The sequence below is a fragment of the Poromitra crassiceps genome, assembly GCF_964638095.1.
Source record: "Poromitra crassiceps genome assembly, chromosome: 9".
Classification (NCBI taxonomy): Eukaryota; Metazoa; Chordata; class Actinopteri; order Beryciformes; family Melamphaidae; genus Poromitra; species Poromitra crassiceps.
In genome coordinates, this window is record NC_139630.1 from 36,568,160 (window position 1) to 36,590,413 (window position 22,254).

At 45.6% G+C, this 22,254-nt stretch overlaps 1 protein-coding gene across 1 annotated transcript in view; it reads right to left on the reverse strand.

The window, feature by feature from the left end:
* Nucleotides 1-22,254, reverse strand: part of mep1a.2 (meprin A, alpha (PABA peptide hydrolase), tandem duplicate 2) — a gene marked incomplete at both ends in the record, with an annotated part of 33,875 nt that overhangs the window by 6,100 nt on the left and 5,521 nt on the right. Inside the window, 4 exons of the mRNA XM_083642967.1 lie at nucleotides 1,840-2,015; nucleotides 2,564-2,681; nucleotides 2,785-2,860; nucleotides 2,931-2,968. Coding sequence (XP_083499093.1) covers nucleotides 1,840-2,015; nucleotides 2,564-2,681; nucleotides 2,785-2,860; nucleotides 2,931-2,968 — 408 coding nt within the window. The remainder of the gene's footprint in view (nucleotides 1-1,839; nucleotides 2,016-2,563; nucleotides 2,682-2,784; nucleotides 2,861-2,930; nucleotides 2,969-22,254) is intronic.

Sequence of the window (22,254 nt, forward strand, 5' to 3'; positions counted from 1 at the left end):
CACGCACGCACGCACGCACGCAAACACACCCTAAGGCTGATTGCCCTAAGGCTGAGTGTCACAGAGTGATATGTGATTGACATGTGATTGTCAGGGACGCCCTTGTTTATTTATGATATTGTAATTTACGTCTTTGCCCAGAGAGTCAAACAGGAAGTGGGAGTGGCTTAGAGATTATAGCCGAGCCATGGGTTCTCTGGAGCCCCTGTTCTCTCGTAGTTTTCCCTCTGTTTTCACGTGTTAGTGTGTGTGTGTGAGACTTTTCTTTTCTAAGCGTCTTATGAGCTGAGGCTGCCTGAATCTAGCTTCCACACTACCGACTGGGCTGGCCATACAAGCCGGGCTTAGTGTCAACGCCCCATCCTGCTAGAAGGTAAGCTGCTCTCGACCATATTGGTGGCTTCTTGCTTGATGTTTCTGTGCAAAGACGTTCTGTGTTATTGTGGCAAGGTCTGTATTGACTAGACACGAGCTTGATCCTATTTTGAGAACCAGACTCTGTCACACTGAGGCTATAGTTCAGTGATGATGTCACTGATGATGTTATCAGTTATGATGTCATCAGTGATGTCATCAGTCTGAGGCTCACGAGAGAGATTGAGGGAGAGGGAGGTGAGGGAGAGAGAGACTGAGGGAGAGGGAGAGAGAGAAGAGGGAGACTGAGGGAGAGCAGGAGAGGGAGAGAGACTGAGGGAGAGGGAGAGAGAGGAGAGGGAGCGAGAGGGGGAGAGACTGAGTGAGAGAGGGAGATATTGTGCGCGCCAATAGGGCAGGCAAGGCCACGCAGCAGCTGATCTGCCGAGCTGCGTATGAGAGCTGCAGGACGGGCGAACCCGTGCAGCGGGCGAGCCTATAAAAGGGGCAAGTGGGCAATCTCTGTTTCAATTTTGTCCCGGAAGTGATGTCACTCAACTGGAAGTGATGTCATCAGTGATGTCATAAGAGCAAGTGGTCACACAGCTGACCACAGTGGTCGAGCTGCAAGGCGGGCGAGCCCACGCAGCGGCCGAGCTGCGTATGCAAGCTGCAGGGCCACTTGCAAATCAGTGGAACAATTTCTACTGCAGATTTGAAAGACAATGGAGCAAGCCCTCTCACACACACACACACACACACACACACACACACACACACACACACACACACACACACACACACACACACACACACACACACACACAGTCTGACACCGCAGTGTCCCTCAAATCCCCTAAATGCACAACACTATGCTTCTCTGTCAATACCTGCAATTCTATGTGCAATACAAAAGCTCATTACTCTGCTGCTACTATTAGGCACCTTTTCACTGTACATATTGTGTTACTCTGTTAACTCATTACTGCTGCCATACTATCATGCACCTTATCAATGTACATATTTTATTACTCTGTTACTCTACTTTATTATCTGCAAACATGTCGACATAAAGCTCATTTACTGCTGCTACCTTTTATGCACCCTGACTCCGTATATATTTTGTAAACTTAGGCCATCACCTAGCTGTCAAGACTGTTTATATCTGTCAATACAGTTTATATCTGTTAATACTGTCTATAATGTTGATATCTGAACCATTTTATAATATTTTATCTCTTTAAATTCTTTATATCTATTTGTTTGTCTCGTATATTTGTTCTTATCAACGTTACATCAGCACCAACCACACCAAGACAATTTCCTAGTATGTGAAAACATAGCCTGGGAAATAAAATAATTCTGATTCTGATTCTCAATTATTTGCAACAATTACAACTGTCACAACTGCAAGACTGTGATCATAGTAACAACATACAGTAAACGATTAAAAAATAAATAAAGCAAAACTCAATAGCAACCCACCAGGTGTAATCTGGTCCCACCAGATTTTCACATAGTCGTCTCGATCAGAGCGGGACTGTTCATGGTAAAAGCCCAGAGCGTGGAGCAGCTCGTGCTGCACGATGGCGTTAGAGTCACACCTAGCTCCAATGGACACGTTCTGGCCTTCTTTTAAGTCCCCAATAAATGACCAGCATCTGTTGGAAATGTTGAGATGATGAGGCTATAACATTATAGTTATTCAATTGAAAGCATCATCTGAAACCTTCATAAAATCCTCAATTTAGTCTGCTTTTACACAGCATTTTAAAGTATTACATGTTCATCATTTAGCTGGTATTCAGGGTGAATTAAATTGCATGAAAAGTAAAATATTGGAAATTAGGATATCAAATTAGTGGCTGTTGATTCAAGTCAAGTCAAGTCTATTTGTATAGCCCTAATTCACAAGGATGTCTCTGAGGGATTCTATGTTCAACTTGGTTTTCATAGCTTGTTTGTTTTTACAATAAGTGTCTCTGAAACAGGGCGAACAGAATGTAATTCAATTAACTTTCATAAACCTATATAGGAGTCACAGTTTATTACTAGTCTGATAATGCTTTAAAGATCATGGATCAGGTCATGAATATTTCCTCACATATAATAAGCATTTTCTAATCTCTAGGCCTTCAATTTGATTATTATTTGATAGCATGACCCATAAAGTTTCAGAGCAATAATGTTAGTCCATACTGCAGCTCACCCGGTTAGCTTAGTGAAGGAGATGTAGGTGCTCTCTCCCTCGTAGGGCTTGAAGTCCACACAGGATTTTAAACGGTATGATTCAAAAACCTGGTGGATCACACCTTTAGCATTCAGATCTAGAGTAATGGAAATTCATGTCTAAATCAATAAATGTTGTTAGCCATTACCCATTAAATATGTTATTAGGAGGGGGAAGTAATTCCATTGTGCATACTGTACCCAAAGAATCTGTTAAGATGTAGGGAATGGGAAACGTCCATCTTTTTGCTGGATCGAGGATTGCATTTCTCCTGGGCTGCAAGAGACATTTAAAGCATTCAGAACTCAGAAAGTGTGCACCTTTCTACAGAAGGATATATACTTACATCACCAGCGATGTCTCCCTCAAACAGGTGTGTTAACTCTGAAATATGACCCAAACAAATCTGTCACAAACAACTTATTTTGCTTTGTTTGGATGATTTCATGGTAGTTTGAATTTAGCAGGTGATAGTTCTGCTCATCAAAGCGATGATTATATGATGGTATTGTACATATGTACTGTAAAGAAGATATAAAATGTACCTCTATTGATGACAAGTATGTCATCTCTCAGTTCACCTGCACCTGCATTACCATCTGGAAGTCCCACAGAATAAGATATTTTAATATCACCCAAATAGTTTAAGTAATAGAAATAAAGAGCTTATATTATGTGTATGTGGTCAATAAAGGAACAGGAACCAACCGAAAAGTGGATCAGCTTGCACCTAGCACACAAAAAGAGACCTTCAAAGCATCTACACGTACACATTTTGAAGAGAAATTGATTGCAGTGAATGTGACTCAATTCAATTTCAAATACTTGAAAAACAACATTTACCTTGAAAACCACAAAAATCCAAATCAAAGCTGCAATCCTCTTGGCACCGTTTCCAGAGTCCATGCTTTCATCCAGACAGAAAGGTGCTTCTCTGACACAGGGGTCAACTTGACAGGCAGAGCTGCAGTGGAACTTTGATCGGAGTATGCAGCATTTAATGAGTAACAGGCATTTACACGCACATCCTCGCTATACCTTTATCACCAACAAGCAGAGATATGACAGCTGTAAGCCATTTGGCCTTCATCATCCCTTTATCTTCTTCATCGACCGTTTAATGCCAGTGTCAGCAACAGATTAAAATATTGGTTATGATTTTAAAGATAATAAAATAAGTATTATAGCCATGTTTATTAGCAGGTCTGGCTAATATTTTCCAATATACAATAATATAGCAAATAGCCTACTTATCATTTATTGGATATAATCATAGTGGTCTTCAAGTCTTTCAAAACGCTACTTGCCAAACAATGGTTTAAAAAGGGGATAACATGTGAATATTCTCCACCAGAGCATATATGTATACGCTACTGGCTAGTAGGGCATTCACCAACTAGTCAACTAGTAAAACCACTAGTCAACACTGTGCATACTAGTCGACTAGTCGTGATTCTTGGTTTTCCCTCAAAGGGATACTTTGACATTTTGAATTTTAATCTGCTTTTACCAAACATCCATTACATTTGTAGGGATGAACAGGTGGGAAATTGCATCTGAGTCAACAAGGTAGCGATGTAATGGCGGGATGATGGCAATGTTAATACTGTATGTCATTTTAAGGGTAAAACAAACACAGACATTGTTTTCAATGTACATGAAAAGTGCCTCATAAGTGAAAAACAAAAGACTGAAATTGAAACTATCAAGGTATAGCTTTAAGGAGATGTTTTTAATCCATATGCATTGAAACTAATTTATTGGAAGTTACATAGAACAAAATAGATTATTTAGAAATAGTCAGACTTGGTTTATTAGTTTTGTTGAGTAGCAATTACTGTAAATGTATACTATTTTACATGAACCAAAGTGATTCACTTTACATTGGTCTGCCATTGCCTGTATACTCTTTGTGCATGTAACTACTATATTTGTCACAAAATATCACTTGTTTTTAATTGTTCACACTATGCACAATTGAGATATTTAAATTCAAACATATTTTCATAGCATGAATCCCTCCAATAGACTACATGGAGTATATGATTGCTCTTCACATACAAATATACACATAGCACAGAGGTTGAAGTATCCTATCAATGTTGTCAATATGGGTGTTGTAGTTCTGTTGGCTGTAGTGTTTCCTCAATAACATTTCATTGCAGTGGTGATTGGGGGACATTTTTGGTTTAGTTTCCATATCTGTACTACTTTTGATCCTGATTTTCGACGGCTGCTCTCATTTCCTCCTCTCTGATTGGCTTCTCATCTGTGATGTCATTACTGGGTGCAGCTGGTTTGACGGGCACCTCAGTCTTGATCAGGTGGTTCAAATCTAATGGAACAAAGGGAAAATGTTATATTTTGTCATGGCGGTCTCTGTGAATCAGACAGCAAATCCTATAAACCAGTGGTTCTCAACGTGGGATAAGGGGCAAATTGTCAATGATGAATTGTTAAACTACACCATTATTTAATTTACAAGAAGTGAACACAATTAGAGAATGTAGGAGAATAACTATTTTGATCATAGTGTCACTGCATCTCTCTACCTACAATACAGACAGTCATGGAATTCTGGACAAAATCATATCTATCAATAAGAAAATATTCTCAGATGGGCGTCTGGGGCCTCAATGTGGACTATATTAAGCATTAGGGGCTCTTGATATGAAAAAGTTTGAGAACCACTGATATAAACTACAAGCATGTATTTGTTACACTTTAAGTCAAAAGTAAATGTAGAAAAGGAGCGCTGACAAACTTCATCCCAACTGTATATTGTGAGGCCAGGCTGTGTGTATCAGTCTGATGTAGCCAGGTAGAGCAGCTCATTTTCTCTCACTCACTATTGAAGTCAGCTGTAATGATGAGATCATTATTCTTGAGGAAGCTCCTCCTTTGCAGCTGCTTGTGAGAAATGAAGGTGTGCCAGCCATGGCCAACATTCTGGTAGCACTGGCAGCTGTCATCCCACACCGCTCCTGAGGTGGTGGCTGTTGGCCTTTGCCAGTTGCGAGCGGTACCTGTAGGGGGGTGGGTTTGGGATCAAGTAAAAAACGTTTTGCACTTTCTATCTGCTGCATGCCACAACACAGACACGTGCGTTAACCACTACATGTGGCGATTTGATGTTTTTCTTTTCAAGCAGGTAAGAGCAATATTTTGGTCAACACATTTCGTCTTGCACCAAGGAGGTGGTATCAGTCGGCTTGCACCATAGTTTATTCCAGTAGCTACAACAGTTTCATGGTCAAAATACATGAAACCGGAATTGTCTGACTTTTTTATTTCATATAATAATATTGGATATTTGAATGATAGGCCTATATTGCCTGCCAGGGCTGGACTGGGACCAAAAAAGCTACCTGCCACACAGGGACGTGCACAGAACATTAGAGGGGCAGGGGCTCAAATTCATAAAAGGGCACTTTTTTTGAAATTTGAGGCAATTTGAAGGCCAATTTAGGGGTATAACTAATTTTAAATATTCCGATTTTAACCAGATTTAGAGGAATATCTCATTTTAGGATGAGACTTGTCACGGAAAAATAACTCCATAACTGAATAATATTAGTATATAAAAGTTGCATGCTGTTGCAATACTGTTGTGAAATCATTTAAGCATCAATATTTATTTGCTCCTTTTCTCCCTTTAGGTTGTTGTACTACAACAGATAGCAACACAGGCAGAAACATTGAACGATACTGAGTGAGGCTTGTAATATACCATGCATTTTAACCATAATTCTAAAAAGCAAGACAGAAGATTTAGATAAGGTGTATTAGAATTTTTTTTATTTTTTGCTGATTCAACAACACAACATCCCTTTCCAATAGTGTAAAGTAAAAAATATTTTCAAGAGCAACAATTCTGCATTTGTTCCCTATTTTTTGGTTATTTATTTATTGGGTGGTTTATTTATTTATGTATTTATTTATTCATTCATTTTTGGGTTGGTGCCTTCAGGGGCGGTTTAGAAAAACACTGCTCCATGCAGAGGCCTATTACAAATGGTGCATTCAAGGCCAAGAGAGCTCGGAAAAGGCATTTCTCTTTGAATGCTGCCTTCAGTGACGGCATGGAAAGGGCAATTTCCATACAAAGCACCATTAGAAATGCATTCATGGTCAGGGAAGGGCACTTTTTCATGTGTCTGAGCTGTTTGTTTTGTTCATGTGTTGTTGGAATGAAAATGAAAAATGTATTATAATTTAAAAAAAAAAAAAAAAAAGGCACTTTTTACAGACTGAAAAAAAGGCAGGGGCTCAAGCCCCCTTTCATGTCTATGTGTGCACGTGCCTGCTGCCACAGACGGGCCCACAATTTCGAATCGGCCCAATTTTTCGAGCTCGCGCTCGCTTCGCTCGCACTCGCATGGGTTGGGGATTTACTTATAAAGCCACATGTTATGACCCGGTCTAGGGGTTTTAGGCGTAATGATGTTGCAGCATTCAATAAACGTGCCCAGTGAGAACTCAACGTTTACTTATTAAATAGACATAAGTACAGTACTAAACATAACAACACTGATTTTTTTTTTTACGCAAATACAAGTGTATTGATTGTTGTCATGTTGGCGTCCCTCCCTACCACTAGGAATCAGTATTGTTATAGGTGAAACTATAAAACTAAACTAAAACTTAGATACTCAAAACCAAAAAATATAGAGTAGATTACTTTGGACATAATATAGCCACACAAACATTTCCCATATGTCTGATGTATCTTTCCCCATAGTCTGTTACAACTTTACCCCGCTCGCTGGGCGCTTCTGGCTCATACTGAGCGCATTAGCGCCCGGCGAATGTAACGCATTTCCCATTTTACACTGTGCCATTTTCACGTCTAGGTCTAAATGCTGGCTCCTACCTGAGTCTTCACGTGAAGTGAAGACGCTATCCGATGTAAAACATCCTCTTCTTTTAATTACACCTAAGCCCTTTTCCCACATGCGTACCGGAAAATTACCTGTAAGTCAATATCGGACATTTCCCTGAATTTCCCTTCACACCTTAGTGCACCTTAGTGCGCGCATGTGCGTGTTCTGCCTTGGGCATGAGCACGCTGCACAGGCGCTTTGAACCCTCGGTCTTGCAGCTGCTGGGCTATCTTCACGAGCGAGCCCTTTAAGGGAGCAGTTCGTGGGGCGATGCCCAGGGCCGCAGCTAAGCTCTTGGGAGCTGACCAAGGTCCGCTCTCAAAAAGTGTGAAAGCTAGCTTGCATAAGTGCAGATAGCATTAGTACTGTTTAGCACAGAACGATAGTATTGTTGCAGATAGCTGGCGTGCACCCGTGCAGTTAGTATCTGTGTGCTAAGTACATTGGGCGCGAGCTACCTCCGTGTAGAGCGCGCACGTTTACTCCGGCTGGAGTAACGTTAGAATGGTCTACAATAGACGTACCGCCCCTTGCTGGCGCTATGCGTCCAGCAGGGGTTACAGCTCGCCAAGGTCTGGGCTCAGTGCCAGCCTTTGGCTTATAGCTCTAAGGACAAGCCCACCGCCCTTGGTGCCCAGGGCCGGGGTGGTTGGGAGCTCTCCATGGGTCGCATTCCCTTTGTTTGGGTTGTCCCCTGTAAGCGCAGGGAGCCTGACAGGGGGCACAGCGCACCTTGGTCCATGGCCTCGGTTGGCAGCGCTCAGGTCAAGCGCACCGGTTGGCTCACCAAGGCTGGGCTCTGTTCCAGCCTGCGGCTTGTAGCTTTAGGCCCACCGTCCTCGGTGCCCAAGGCCCGAGTTCGGTCGGGAGCTCCCCCAGGGTCTCATACCCGTCGTCAAGGCTCGCCTTGGTCCATGGCTACGGCCTGGCCTCGGCTAGAGGCTCCTAGGACAAGCCCACCATCAATGGCGCCGTCGGGAGCTCTCCTGGGGACCGCACTGCCGGACAAGTCCGCGTGCGGCCGGACTCGAAAGAGAACGTTACCTCCGCAGTCCCCCCCCCCCCCAGCCTGCGAAAGTCGCACGGCGGGGGGGTTACTTCAATACAACGCACCCATGGGGCGCGTCAGTAGGCGGAGCTTGCGTAAGAAATTCTTTGTTCCCCATCCCCATTAAACGGCGCACCCTCCAGAAGGGATACGCTCTACAGTTGCCAGGCCCCCACCCACGTTCGACGGGACCCCCGATACGGCCGTGGAGGGGGAGTCCATGGACATACTCCACAAGGAGGTTATTCGTTCCTCGCCAAAGGGGCGATTCGCTCGGTTCCCAAGGCAGAGGTGTGCTTGGGTTTCTACCACAGGTACTTGTCGTGCCCAAGAAGGACGGCTCGATGCGTCCAGAATTGGACCTTCGGCGTCTCAACAAAGCGCTGAGGAAGTTCCCGTTCCGAATGCTCTCTTTCCCCGCCTGCTCAACGCGTTGAGACAGGGGGATTTCTTTACTTCCGTGGATCTGAAAGATGCGTTCTTCCATGTCCACGTGGTCAGGAGACACAGGTAATACCTGAGGTTCTCCTTCCTGGGGAAGGCTTACGAGTTCTGTGTCTTGCCATCCGGCATGTCTTTGAGCCCGCGAACCTTCACGGTGTGCGTGGAGACAGCCTTGGCTCCCCTCCGCGCGGCGGACCCCCGTTACCTCTCGAGAGGTACTCGGTTGGGCCCTGTCCCGCTCAGGATGGTGATTCGCACCGACGCCTCCCTCTGGGGATGGGGTGCGATTTGCGGGCATTTTTCGGCGAACGGCCGGTGAGAGGCTCAGGAGCTTCGCCACATAAACATGCTAGAGCTGAAGGCGATTCGCCTGGCTCTGCTTCAGGACAAGCCCACCATCAATGGCGCCATGGGCCCATTGTTGGTTGGGAGCTCTGCCGGACAAGTCCGCGTGCGGTCGGACTAGAAAGAGAACGTTGCCTCCGCAGTCCCCCCAGCCTGCGGAGGTAACACTTCCAGCGGCTCACACATGGGCACCATGTTCTGATTCGCTCGGACAATATGGAAGCGATCACCCACCTGAACAAACAGGGCGGTGTGCGGTCGGGGGCGCTGAACCAGTTAGCGGCGGGGATTCACCTGTGGGCGTATCCCCGTCTCCTTTCAGTGTCGGCGGTTTATCTGCCGGGACGGCTGAATTACGGCGCCGAGCTGCTGTCTCGAGGCTATCCCCGTCATACGAAGTGGTGCCTCCACCCTCAGGTGGTGGAACAGATTTGGGCCAGGTTTGGTCGTGCCCGCGTCGATCTCTTCGCATCGCGGCGCGCGGCGCACTGCCCACTGTGGTTCTCGATCCAGGAGGACAGCCCCCCGTTGGGACACGACGCACTAGCAAACGCGTGGCCACGGGAGGGGCTCTATGCGTTTCCACCGATCCCCCGGATCCGTCAGGCTCGTTCTAGTGGCCCCGTTCTGGCCCAGGCAGACATGGTTTGCGGACCTGGTCTCCCTGGCACAAGGTCCGCCCTGGGCGTTGCCGGTACGGGCCGATCTCCTATCCCAGGCGGAGGGGGAGGTGTTCCACCCCTCCCCAGGCAGGTGGAAGCTAGCAGTCTGGCTCCTGAACGGGACCAGTTGCTAGCCCAGGGCTTGCCTGATAATGTGGTATGCACTATTCAGAGTGCTAGGGCTGCTTCGACCCGCACTCAGTACACGTACAAGTGGCGGGTCTTTTCGCGTTGGTGCACAAGTAAGGGCGTGGATCCAGTGAACTGCAGTGTGTGACCAGTTCTCTGTTTCCTTCAGAGCCTGCTTGACGTGGGTCAGTCCCCGCAGTCGCTTAAGGTGTACGTAGCCGCGATTTCTGCTTGCCACATGGGAGTTGAAGGGAGCCCCGTGGGGGCGTGCCCTTTGGTCTCGCGCTTCATGAAGGGGGCGCGTAAACTGCGCCCGCCGTCGCGGTGCGTTTTTCCCAAATGGGACCTGGTTACGGTGATGGACGGGCTAACGGGTCATCCGTTTGAGCCCTTGGACTCCGCCGATTTAAAGGTTCTGTCTTTAAAGACCGCGCTGCTGCTGGCCTTGTCGTCAGGAAAGAGAGTTGGTGACCTGATTGCCCTCTCGGTGAAGCAGGCCTGTATGGTTTTTGGGAATGATGGGCGCAGGGTTACGTTGCGACCTAACCCGGCTTACCAACCTAAGAATATTAATGCCAGCTTTAGGTCTATGGTCATAGACTTATCAGCATTCTGTCCCCCGCCGTTCAGTTCGGGTGAGGAGAGACGCTTGCACATGCTGTGCCCAGTAAGGGCGCTCTCGGCCTATGTGGCCAGGACGCATTCATTACGCACTACAAACCAGTTGTTGGTCTGCTTTGGGCAGAAGGCCCAGGGTGGGCCCCTTTCCAAGGATCGCTTATCACACTGGATAGTGGAAGCGATCGCTTGGCATACTCTGCCGTGGGTAAGATACCCCCGGAGGGTATCAAGGCGCATTCTACGCGGGGTGTTGCGACATCCTCTGCGTTGTTGCGTGGTGTTTCGGTGAAGGACATGTGTGCCGCGGCCTCATGGTCCTCTCATCACACATTTGTTAGGTACTACAGTCTTGACGTGTCCGGTTCGCGGTTCGCGCACGCGGTACTGTCAGTGGCAAGAAAGTAGTATCGTTGCCGCTCTAATATGTCAGACGGTCAGGCATGAACGTTGCCATACGGCCGTGGTTCACCGATGCCTTTCGGGTCGCCCTGTGGGGTGCTCCCGGCAGCAAGGGCGGTTGAATTTGGCACTAGAGTGAGAGCTTGAGTTCGAAACGAAGTAAAACGTTAGGGTTGTACTACAACCCGGGTTTTACGAGTGAGAACGAGAGCTCTCACTACCCAGCCTTGCTGCGTCGATGCGTCGTTGGTTGCGTCGGATCTCAGCTGGCTGGAAGGATGAGTGGCGTACCCGGGGCTGACGGGGCGTGACGTAATCACGTGGAACCACGTCAGCCCCAGGGGGGCACCACGCCACCTACTGGTGGGTGGTCGGTTTCAATGAAAAGTAATTTTTCGGAGCAAAATGACAGTCTTCCATAGGGCTGCGTGCGCAGCGAATAAGGCACTAGAGTGAGAGCTCTCGTTCTCACTCGTAAAACCCGGGTTGTAGTACAACCCTAACCTAAGTGATTTCAACCTAAGTGTATGTACAGTACACTTCTGACTTCAACTGTAGACATAACTGCAGGATTCTTTAATGCACCCTTCTTAGAGGGTTCCAGATGTAACTACCTACTGTGAGTTCTAAGTACTGTAGAGCCAATTAGTAAGGTCTCTCTTCAGAAAGGGTACCACCTAGACCCAAAAAGGGTTCTCCTATGGACAAGTCAAAGAACCCTAGAACTAGCAGAATTGTGCATAATTGGCCTAATGGGCTTACTTTGGCTGTGAATCCAGCCTTAATGTATGCCCTCTTCATCAGTAACTTACAGTACTGGTACATGTGTATTATGATGGATTTAAGAATTAGAAACAATATACTGTCAATGCCATACCATTTCTGTTAGGTTTAATTTAAATTCTGGTTAATGACAATAATTTTGGACCAACTCTTGTCTTAAAATTACCAGCCAGTAGGAAATGTCCTAATTCCTCAATGTCAATGAATAAGACTTGGCTCACCAGAGATGAAACTATCTGTAGCAGACATCCTCAGTTTAACATCGGGGTCCTGGTCCATGATGGTAATGGTCCCCTGCCTGTTTTTCGCCGGCCACTCCAACATTGCATCATTTTCCCCACTGCAGAGGTATATGTACAAGCTAACATAGTCTTGGTGTTCACTCATTTGTCCATTAGGGTAGATCATGATACCGAAAGAGTAGCCCTCTGAGTTGTAGAAGCACTTGCTCTTAACCAAAGTGCCAGTAGGCGTAGTGGCGTTAAGGCGCGGGAAGTTGTGGATTTGCCAGACGGCACGGGAGCAAACAGTCTCACTAAGAGTGATGTCATCGATTAAGATAGCACCTGAGGAGATGGTTGATCCTCTGATGCCCTGAAAGAGATAGCGGAATTTCTCTGTAACCTTGAGGGTCACATGGGCTACTTCCCAGGCATCGACTCCATCGGCATCGACTCCATCACCTACAAAAGATGAATAGTAGGTGATTCAGGGACTGAATTTACCCAGATATTACCTTATTTATCAATGAAAAGGAACTCTTTCATATTCAATCAAAGGTCTGATTCATGATATTGCAGTGCTTTTGGATTCATCTCTCGGATCATGAAATTAACCCAAAATAAGGTATCAAGGATGTGGAGGTAGTTTACAAACTGAATTATCCAAGTGATCCAGAGCAATAGGCTCTTTTCACACCCCCATGATCCAGAAGTTGATCCAGTAACATTAGAGTGTTATGAAGGACATATGGATATTCAAATAAAATACCTGTGATCGTGTGGATCTTCTGCAAACTGCTAACAGCCCCTGCCCCATCATAAGTTCTGACCCATATCACCAGTCGGTCCCCTGCAGCTCCTGTCATCTTGTAGAAGAACTGCAGGCACTGCTCTTCTCTCTTGGGGTACAGGATCCGTGACTCCAGCACAGCGCCGTTTCCCACCTCACCCGAGGAAGTGTCAAACCTCATAAAGTAGCCAGCACCTAGAAAGAGACGGGGTGATGACTGTGTAACCCTCGGTAGATTTACAGGCATAATTGCAGACGCTCCCTAAACGTTTTTTTCTTTGTTAGTAATTGGGAGACACTCCCTAGAATCACCACACGGAGGTGTGGTGTGAGACGTTCTTTCTCTTCCGCCTGACCACACACTGCCAACACAGCAGAGTGGGCTCCGTCTAAAGAAAGGCAAATAAAAGAGATTAATAAGAATTGAAGCAAGATAACTAAACAGTTTTGACAAGATAACTTGAGGAAAGTTGATGGGATCAACGTGGGAAACCATATGATTTCGACTGACTGTTTTATTTTTGTTTGCTGATCGTCCTGGTGAGTCGACATGAGTTGCCTCGAGTTGATTTCCTGCTAGCATGATTTCACATGCGTGAAATGATTGCAAAAGAGATGTATTCTGATGTAAAACCAGCCAGGATATTGAAATATTGCACTTTATGTTAATATGTTTATGGTGGAAGCCACAGTGGTTACCGAAGTGTTTACAGTTGGCTAATTAACCGTCTAGTAGTGTAAACAACACTGTCGGCTTGTTCATAGCTGCTCACTGAGTAAAGCTACGTTATGTGGTGCATTGTGTGTACCAGTTGACCAAACTTTGTTGCTGCTGTAGAGCATTGTGGTTGAAGCATGTTTAGATAACAGCTTGTGAATGAGTTCATGTGTAATGAAAACTAATTTGTTTAAAGAAGAAATGCAAAACCAGTTGGGAATTGTAACCATTGCTGTGATATCTGTGTTAAATCTAGTTGACAGTATAAAAAAAAGAACTAGACCATTGATGACTGTCTTGCACACTTGTGTGCAGGCTGGTTTTTTCTGTGGATTCTCTCCTGGAAGGATTCTGTTAGAGGGCTCCGCCGTTCCATTCATCTGGACCAAGATCGCTGTCCTTGCTGTCCTCACAGTTGTGAACATCGCCAGTGGATTCATAGTAACCTACCATTCCAACGGGAGGGGTAGGACCTACCTGGAGCATTGAACTATTTATTTTACTGAGATCTCAGGGTTTCTTATTTTCTTTTCTTTTTCTACTGGTTTATTTGTTGGATCCAACCGTACCGATTGTGAACTAATCTGATTCAGAGACTGAACCAAGTCCATTGTCTTGAACAACAGTGTTTATTTTGAATGAATCACAATCGATGAATACAGTTTATTTTTTCTATTATTACTATAAATTGGTGTCCTGTGTCTCATTGTGGGGTGAAGGTCTTAAGTGTCTTTAACAATTATAAGGGCATCCACTACCGCCAAACTCGTCCCAGAACTTATAGACTACTGAGAACAAGGTAAACAGTAGGCACATTGCCTCCTCTCCTAGTAGAAGGTTACAAAATTGGCGCCCAACGTGGGGCTTTGGCTCGTTGGTAGCTATTTGACCTTCCATCCCACAATAGACAATTTCAACTCGATATGGATATCTGCAACCGTTTTAATGTAGACGGTCAACGTTCCCTGTATGTAACGGGTGTGGATGATGTTTACGAAGATGCTGATATAGCTAGTGTATTTAAGGCTAATGGGGAAATTTCCAACATAGTCAGAGTTCCAGATGAACCCAAGCAGCCAGAGGGTAGGGTCCTGGTAGAGTATAAATATGATCAAGCGATTTCCAAAATTGACCCCACTATCCTAGGAAACATCCCAAGCCCTCATGTTCCCAGTGAAATGTGGTGTGTGAGGACCATACGTGACATCTGTCAAGAAGAATTTGGTAGAGAGTTAGCTCGTAAATATCTGAGTGAACTGAGTTCTGTTGCAGGGCCAGGGAGTAGTAGAGCAGGCTTTTTGAGCATACTTCAGAGTGAGCTGCAACATAGCCAAGAATCTGTGCGCCAAGTGCAGATCAGTGATTCACAACTGCAGCCAGCTCAAAGTAGTGACCTGCCAGAGACTGGAATTGATGGCCACAGTGAACAGAACCATACTCAGTATGCCCATAGTGCCCATTCACCCCCCGCTCAGGTCCCCGCAGGCCATACTCACATTGATGAGAGCATTTTCAATCCCCCACATATCCAGAAAGTAGTTGTCGAGCACATCATTCGTAATGAGTCAACTCCTGTACAGTCCACCCAAACCCGAATCCGTACATTTTCAGGCCGGCTACCGAGGCCTAATGGTGAGGTTGACTACGAGACCTGGCGCACCCAAGTTGACCTCCTCCTCAGTGACTCTTCCTTAGCTGATGCTCAAAAGGTGAGAAAGGTCCTAGAAAGCTTATTAAGTCCAGCCACAGATGTAGTAAAAGCCCTTGGCATATCCTCACCACCAAGTGCCTATGTTATTCAGCTTGATTCAGCATTTGGGGTTGTTGAGGATGGAGAGGAGTTATTTGCTGCGTTTCTGAGCTCAAACCAAAACACTGGAGAAAAACCCTCTGCATATCTTAACAGATTACATGTTCTTCTCACCAGAGTGATTTCGAGAGGGGGAGCCTCCCCTGAAAATTCAAATGAGCAGCTACTCAGACAGTTTTGTCGGGGCTGTTGGGACCAGAGTCTCATAATTGGCCTACAGCTAGAGCATAAAAAGAACCGCCCACCCTCATTTCCTGACCTACTCCTCATGGTTAGAACAGAAGAGGACCGTCGCTCCGCAAAGTTAGACAGGATGAAAAAACATTTAGGAACAACTAAAGCAGCTGCACACGCCCATTCCGTTTTTGGCATGTCTACTTGTGATGATGTACCTGACCCCGCACCTAAATCCAAACAGGATGACACTGCTAAGCTTGAAAAGAAAATAGCTGAGTTGACTAAACAAGTAGAACGATTAGCGCAAAATCAAAACGCGTCCAGAGAAAGCGGGAGCACTGAGAAAAGTGACTGTCTGGCAATTAGCAGCACAAGTGCGTGGAAAGCACCCAAGGTCCCTGGGATGCCGAGAGCCTGGTTCTGCTTCAAATGCGGTGAAGACAATCACATTGCCGCTCACTGTTCAAATGATGCAAATCCTACACTTGTCCGCAAGAAAAATGCAGAACTCAAAGAGAAGCAGGAGAGGTTTCAGAGTAGGCAGGATGTCTCACAGCTGACTTTAAACTTGTAGCAGCTCCTGCTGAGGGACGTCCAGGAGCTGGAAGTGAGGATTGTTTCAGTCCCAAAAGAACAGTAACTTGTTTCAAAGCACAAAAGAGAATCACGACACAAGAAACGACTAGTACACATAGACCCATACCTCCTGGACTTATAGGCCCTCGCTGTTCAGCTGACGTCTTCCTTGAAGGTGTGCCATGTGAGTCCATTCTGGACACTGGCTCGCAAGTCACGACCATTTCTGAGTCTTTTCATAAAAAGTATCTATCTTCTCTTCCCATTCAGCCGATTCATACACTTCTTGAAGTGGAGGGTGCCGGGGGGCAGAATGTTCCTTATCTCGGCTATATAGAAACCCGCATCTCTTTCCCCCACGGCGTCACTGGCGAGACAGAAGAGCTGTCTACTTTAGCACTTGTAGTCCCCGAATGCCACTTTAACAGCAGAATTCCTCTGTTGATTGGTACTAATGTTCTAGGCAGGCTTTATGATCAATGTAGTGAACGAGATGGTCTCGAGTTCACGCACAGGCTTGCCTCCAGTGATGGTTATGCACAGCTCTTTCAGCATATTGCCCGGACCCTCGAGACTAGTTGTCGGACGTGCCCCGTCAAATTACATGGCCGCACCCCCATCACTATCCCGGCCCAACAAAAATTCTGCATTCTTGGTGATGTCAGAGTGGGGAAGAACATTCATGAAACCAGCTTTGTGCTTGAGTCACACACAGACCACACATTGCCTGGTGGTGTGCTTCTTGAGACTGCTTTGATAACCATCCCTTGTAAAGCTAGCAGCAAAGTCCCTGTTGTCTTGCGTAACATGACTGACCAGAGTGTTACACTACGGCCGAAATGTGTTGTTGCCCAAATAAGCGTCGCTCATTCCATCACACCACTCAAATCTGAGCAAAATGGTTCTTGCCACGCTAAGCCACACAGTGACGGGCTCAAGTTCAATCTTGATGACTCACCAATCACAGAGCAATGGAAGAAACATATCACTGATAGGCTCAACTCTATTCCAGAGGTGTTTGCGAGTGATGATCTGTCGTACGGCTGTACTACTACTGTAAAACACCACATCAGACTACAGGATGAGACACCCTTTAAAGAGAGGCCGCGGCCTATCTCTCCCTGTGACAGAGAGGCTGTCAAACAACATCTCAGAGAACTGCTTGATGCTGGAATCATTAGAGAATCCGAAAGCCCTTTTGCATCCGCCATTGTGTTGGTAAAAAAGAAAAATGGAGCAATCAGGCTTTGCATTGATTACAGAAAGTTAAACGCACGCACCATTAAAGATGCATACGCCCTCCCACACATCGAGGAGACGTTGACAGCACTGAATGGTGCAAAGTGGTTCTCTGTAATGGACCTCAAATCTGGATATTATCAGGTTGAGATGGCCGAAGAGGACAAGCCCAAAACTGCGTTTGTATGTCCTCTGGGCTTCTTTGAATTCAACCGGATGCCACAAGGTGTCACTAACGCACCAAGCACTTTCCAACGGCTGATGGAAAGGTGCGTTGGTGACCTGCACCTTAGTGAAGTACTCGTATTCTTAGACGATTTAATTGTCTTTTCCGAGACTCTAGAAGAACATGAGATCAGACTCATGAAAGTCCTGAACCGTCTCAAAGAATTTGGATTAAAGTTGTCTCCTGAAAAATGTCATTTTTTCAAGACCTCAGTTAAGTACCTTGGTCATGTGGTGGACGCTCAAGGAGTTCACACTGACCCGGACAAAACCTCTGCTCTGAGAGACTGGCCACGCCCTTCAAACAGGGAAGAGCTGAAGTGTTTTTTAGGCTTTGCTGGATACTATCGGCGTTTTGTCGAGGGGTACTCTCAGATAGCTAAACCACTTAACAGCCTGACAGCTGGTTATTGTCCACCAAAAAAGAGAGGAAAGGTGTACAAAAGGAAAAAAAGCCACACACACCATGTTGTGAGCCCCACTTTACCTTTTGGTGAAGAGTGGACTGCTGAATGCGAGACTGCGTTCCAAACTCTAATCGAAAAGTTGACCTCTGCACCTATCCTTGCCTTTGCAAACCCCCAACTACCATACGTTCTGCACACTGATGCCTCTCGCGAGGGGCTGGGGGCCGCAATATATCAGGAGCATGAGGGGAAACTTCGAGTTATCGCATACGCCAGCAGGGGGCTTTCTAAGAGCGAAAGGAATTACCCCACGCACAAGCTGGAATTTCTAGCCATGAAATGGGCAGTGTGCGAAAAATTCCATGACTACTTGTATGGCACTGACTTTACAGTCCTGACCGACAACAATCCCCTCACATATGTGTTAACCTCTGCAAAGTTAGATGCTGCAGGACACCGCTGGTTAGCTGCTCTGTCTACTTATCAGTTCAACATCAAGTACAGAGCAGGGCAAGCCAACGGTGATGCAGATGGTCTGTCCCGTCGACCTCAAGACCCACCCTATGAGGATGACGCATTTGTTAAAGAGAGGGAGAGAATCAATGACTTGAAGAGACGGATCATGGATGCAGGAGACAAGACACTTCCTTGCGAAGCATTCTCTGCTTTGTGTCAACGTCACCTAGTGACATTCAAAGGTGCAGACTACCAAGATCTTGAATCGCCTGTTATTGCAGAGTCACTTGCTGTTGATGCTTCAGCAATACCAGATGTCTTCGGACAAGACACATTGCCATCAATGACACACACTGACTGGTACAAAGCTCAACGAGATGATCCGTCCATCAGTCGGGTCATCAACCATTTTGAGAATAGTTTAAAACCCAGTTTCAGACAGACAAATCTTGAATCTCCTGAGGTCAGACTTCTTCTCAGAGAGTGGAAAAGACTTGAACTTAGGGAGGGAGTATTGTACAGGAGATGGACTGATCGTGACAATCTTATCTATCAACTGATCTTACCCGAACAGTTCAGAGAGAAAGCACTACATGGTGTACACAATGATGTTGGCCATCTTGGCTCTGAACGGGCATTACACCTTGCACGTGCCAGGTTCTACTGGCCAAGAATGGCCAGAGACATTGAGGAAAAATGTCAGAAATGTGAGCGCTGTTTCAGAAGGAAGGCTGTGCCCCAACGGGCTGCACCTCTGCAAAACATTTCTGCAACTTACCCACTTGAACTTGTCTGTGTGGATTATTTATCCCTGGAGCCAGACAGCCGCGACACGAGAAACATACTAGTCATCACTGACCACTTTACTAAGTTTGCTGTGGCAGTGACGACTAGAGACCAAAAAGCAAAGACCATTGCAAAAGCTCTATGGGAGCACTTTATCCTCCACTATGGGTTCCCCAGTCGTCTCCTTAGTGATCAAGGTAGAGACTTTGAATCAAAAAACATCAGAGAACTCTGCTCACTCATAGGAGCTGAAAAAATCCGAACCACTCCGTATCATCCTCGCGGAAACCCAGTGGAAAGATTTAATAGGACTCTCCTTGGTATGCTAGGAACGTTAGAAGAGAAGGACAAGCACCACTGGAGGGATTTTGTCAAACCTCTGACCCATGCATATAATTGCACCAGAAACAATACAACTGGCTACTCACCGTATGAGTTAATGTTCGGCAGGCAGCCTAAACTCCCTATCGATTTTGTTCTGGGCATCGACCCTGATAGCACAGGCACTCAGAAAACCCACTCAGAGTATGTCAAAAACCTCCGTCAACGGCTGCAGGAGAGCTACTCATTAGCTACCGCAAGTTCTAAAAAAATGGGAGAAAAGAACAAAGCCAGATTTGATAAGAAAATCAGGGCAGCAGAACTCTTTGCAGGGGATAGGGTGCTAGTGCGCAATGTAAATATCCGGGGAAAGCATAAGCTCGCAGACAGGTGGGAACATAAGATCCATGTGGTGGTAAAACGGATTGGAGACAGTCCAGTCTATGTGGTGAAACCTGCAGCAGGTGAAGGGCCACAACGTACGCTACATCGCGATCTTCTCTTGCCGTGCGGTTTCTTACCTGTTAGAGACAACAATGAGCAGTATCCCCATACTGAAACACACCGGAAAATGAAACTGAGAGATAAAAAGGACAGGGACGTACCTGTAGATCAAACGGAACAGGATGATGCAGTATCCAGTAGTGATGATGAACTATGTCCAGCTGTACAGGTGCCAGACATTATCACTAGAGGTCCTTTCATACGTGAGAGAGCAGACTCCCTTGAACCTCAACAACCTCAGAGCTCTCGATGTGTCCCGGAGCAAAATCTTTGTGAACCCCAATCTGAAATCCCTCATTTTAGTTCAGAGATAAGCAGTACTGATTTCCATTCTGCTACATGCCATGATTCCCCAGATCATGTTGTAGTTGACATCCCTGAACCTGAGATGGCAGCTGTCTTACCTGTAGTTGAAGACACTGATAATGTGACAGCAGACACAGAGTTATCAGATTTGAGGCGTTCAATCGATGTGACAGCAGAAACAGAATTATCAGAGTTGAGGCGTTCAATGAGGGAAAGACGCCAACCCCGCAAGTTCACTTATGATGAGTTAGGGGAGCCTTTGATTTTGGCCATTAGTTTATTTTTTGAAAACTTAGGAACTGCAATTTCTCATTTCTCTCAGGTCCCTATTAGGCCTGGCACGCATGCAGAGACTCATGCGGTTTAGAGGGGGAGTGTGTAACCCTCGGTAGATTTACAGGCATAATTGCAGACGCTCCCTAAACGTTTTTTTCTTTGTTAGTAATTGGGAGACACTCCCTAGAATCACCACACGGAGGTGTGGTGTGAGACGTTCTTTCTCTTCCGCCTGACCACACACTGCCAACACAGCAGAGTGGGCTCCGTCTAAAGAAAGGCAAATAAAAGAGATTAATAAGAATTGAAGCAAGATAACTAAACAGTTTTGACAAGATAACTTGAGGAAAGTTGATGGGATCAACGTGGGAAACCATATGATTTCGACTGACTGTTTTATTTTTGTTTGCTGATCGTCCTGGTGAGTCGACATGAGTTGCCTCGAGTTGATTTCCTGCTAGCATGATTTCACATGCGTGAAATGATTGCAAAAGAGATGTATTCTGATGTAAAACCAGCCAGGATATTGAAATATTGCACTTTATGTTAATATGTTTATGGTGGAAGCCACAGTGGTTACCGAAGTGTTTACAGTTGGCTAATTAACCGTCTAGTAGTGTAAACAACACTGTCGGCTTGTTCATAGCTGCTCACTGAGTAAAGCTACGTTATGTGGTGCATTGTGTGTACCAGTTGACCAAACTTTGTTGCTGCTGTAGAGCATTGTGGTTGAAGCATGTTTAGATAACAGCTTGTGAATGAGTTCATGTGTAATGAAAACTAATTTGTTTAAAGAAGAAATGCAAAACCAGTTGGGAATTGTAACCATTGCTGTGATATCTGTGTTAAATCTAGTTGACAGTATAAAAAAAAGAACTAGACCATTGATGACTGTCTTGCACACTTGTGTGCAGGCTGGTTTTTTCTGTGGATTCTCTCCTGGAAGGATTCTGTTAGAGGGCTCCGCCGTTCCATTCATCTGGACCAAGATCGCTGTCCTTGCTGTCCTCACAGTTGTGAACATCGCCAGTGGATTCATAGTAACCTACCATTCCAACGGGAGGGGTAGGACCTACCTGGAGCATTGAACTATTTATTTTACTGAGATCTCAGGGTTTCTTATTTTCTTTTCTTTTTCTACTGGTTTATTTGTTGGATCCAACCGTACCGATTGTGAACTAATCTGATTCAGAGACTGAACCAAGTCCATTGTCTTGAACAACAGTGTTTATTTTGAATGAATCACAATCGATGAATACAGTTTATTTTTTCTATTATTACTATAAATTGGTGTCCTGTGTCTCATTGTGGGGTGAAGGTCTTAAGTGTCTTTAACAATTATAAGGGCATCCACTACCGCCAAACTCGTCCCAGAACTTATAGACTACTGAGAACAAGGTAAACAGTAGGCACATTGCCTCCTCTCCTAGTAGAAGGTTACAACTGCATTGTCATTTGATTTTTAAAGACGATTGGTGTGAGAATAAAATGTATCCATGTCTTTTTACAATGTGTTACTGTTATGTTATGTCCCCCATCCCCCC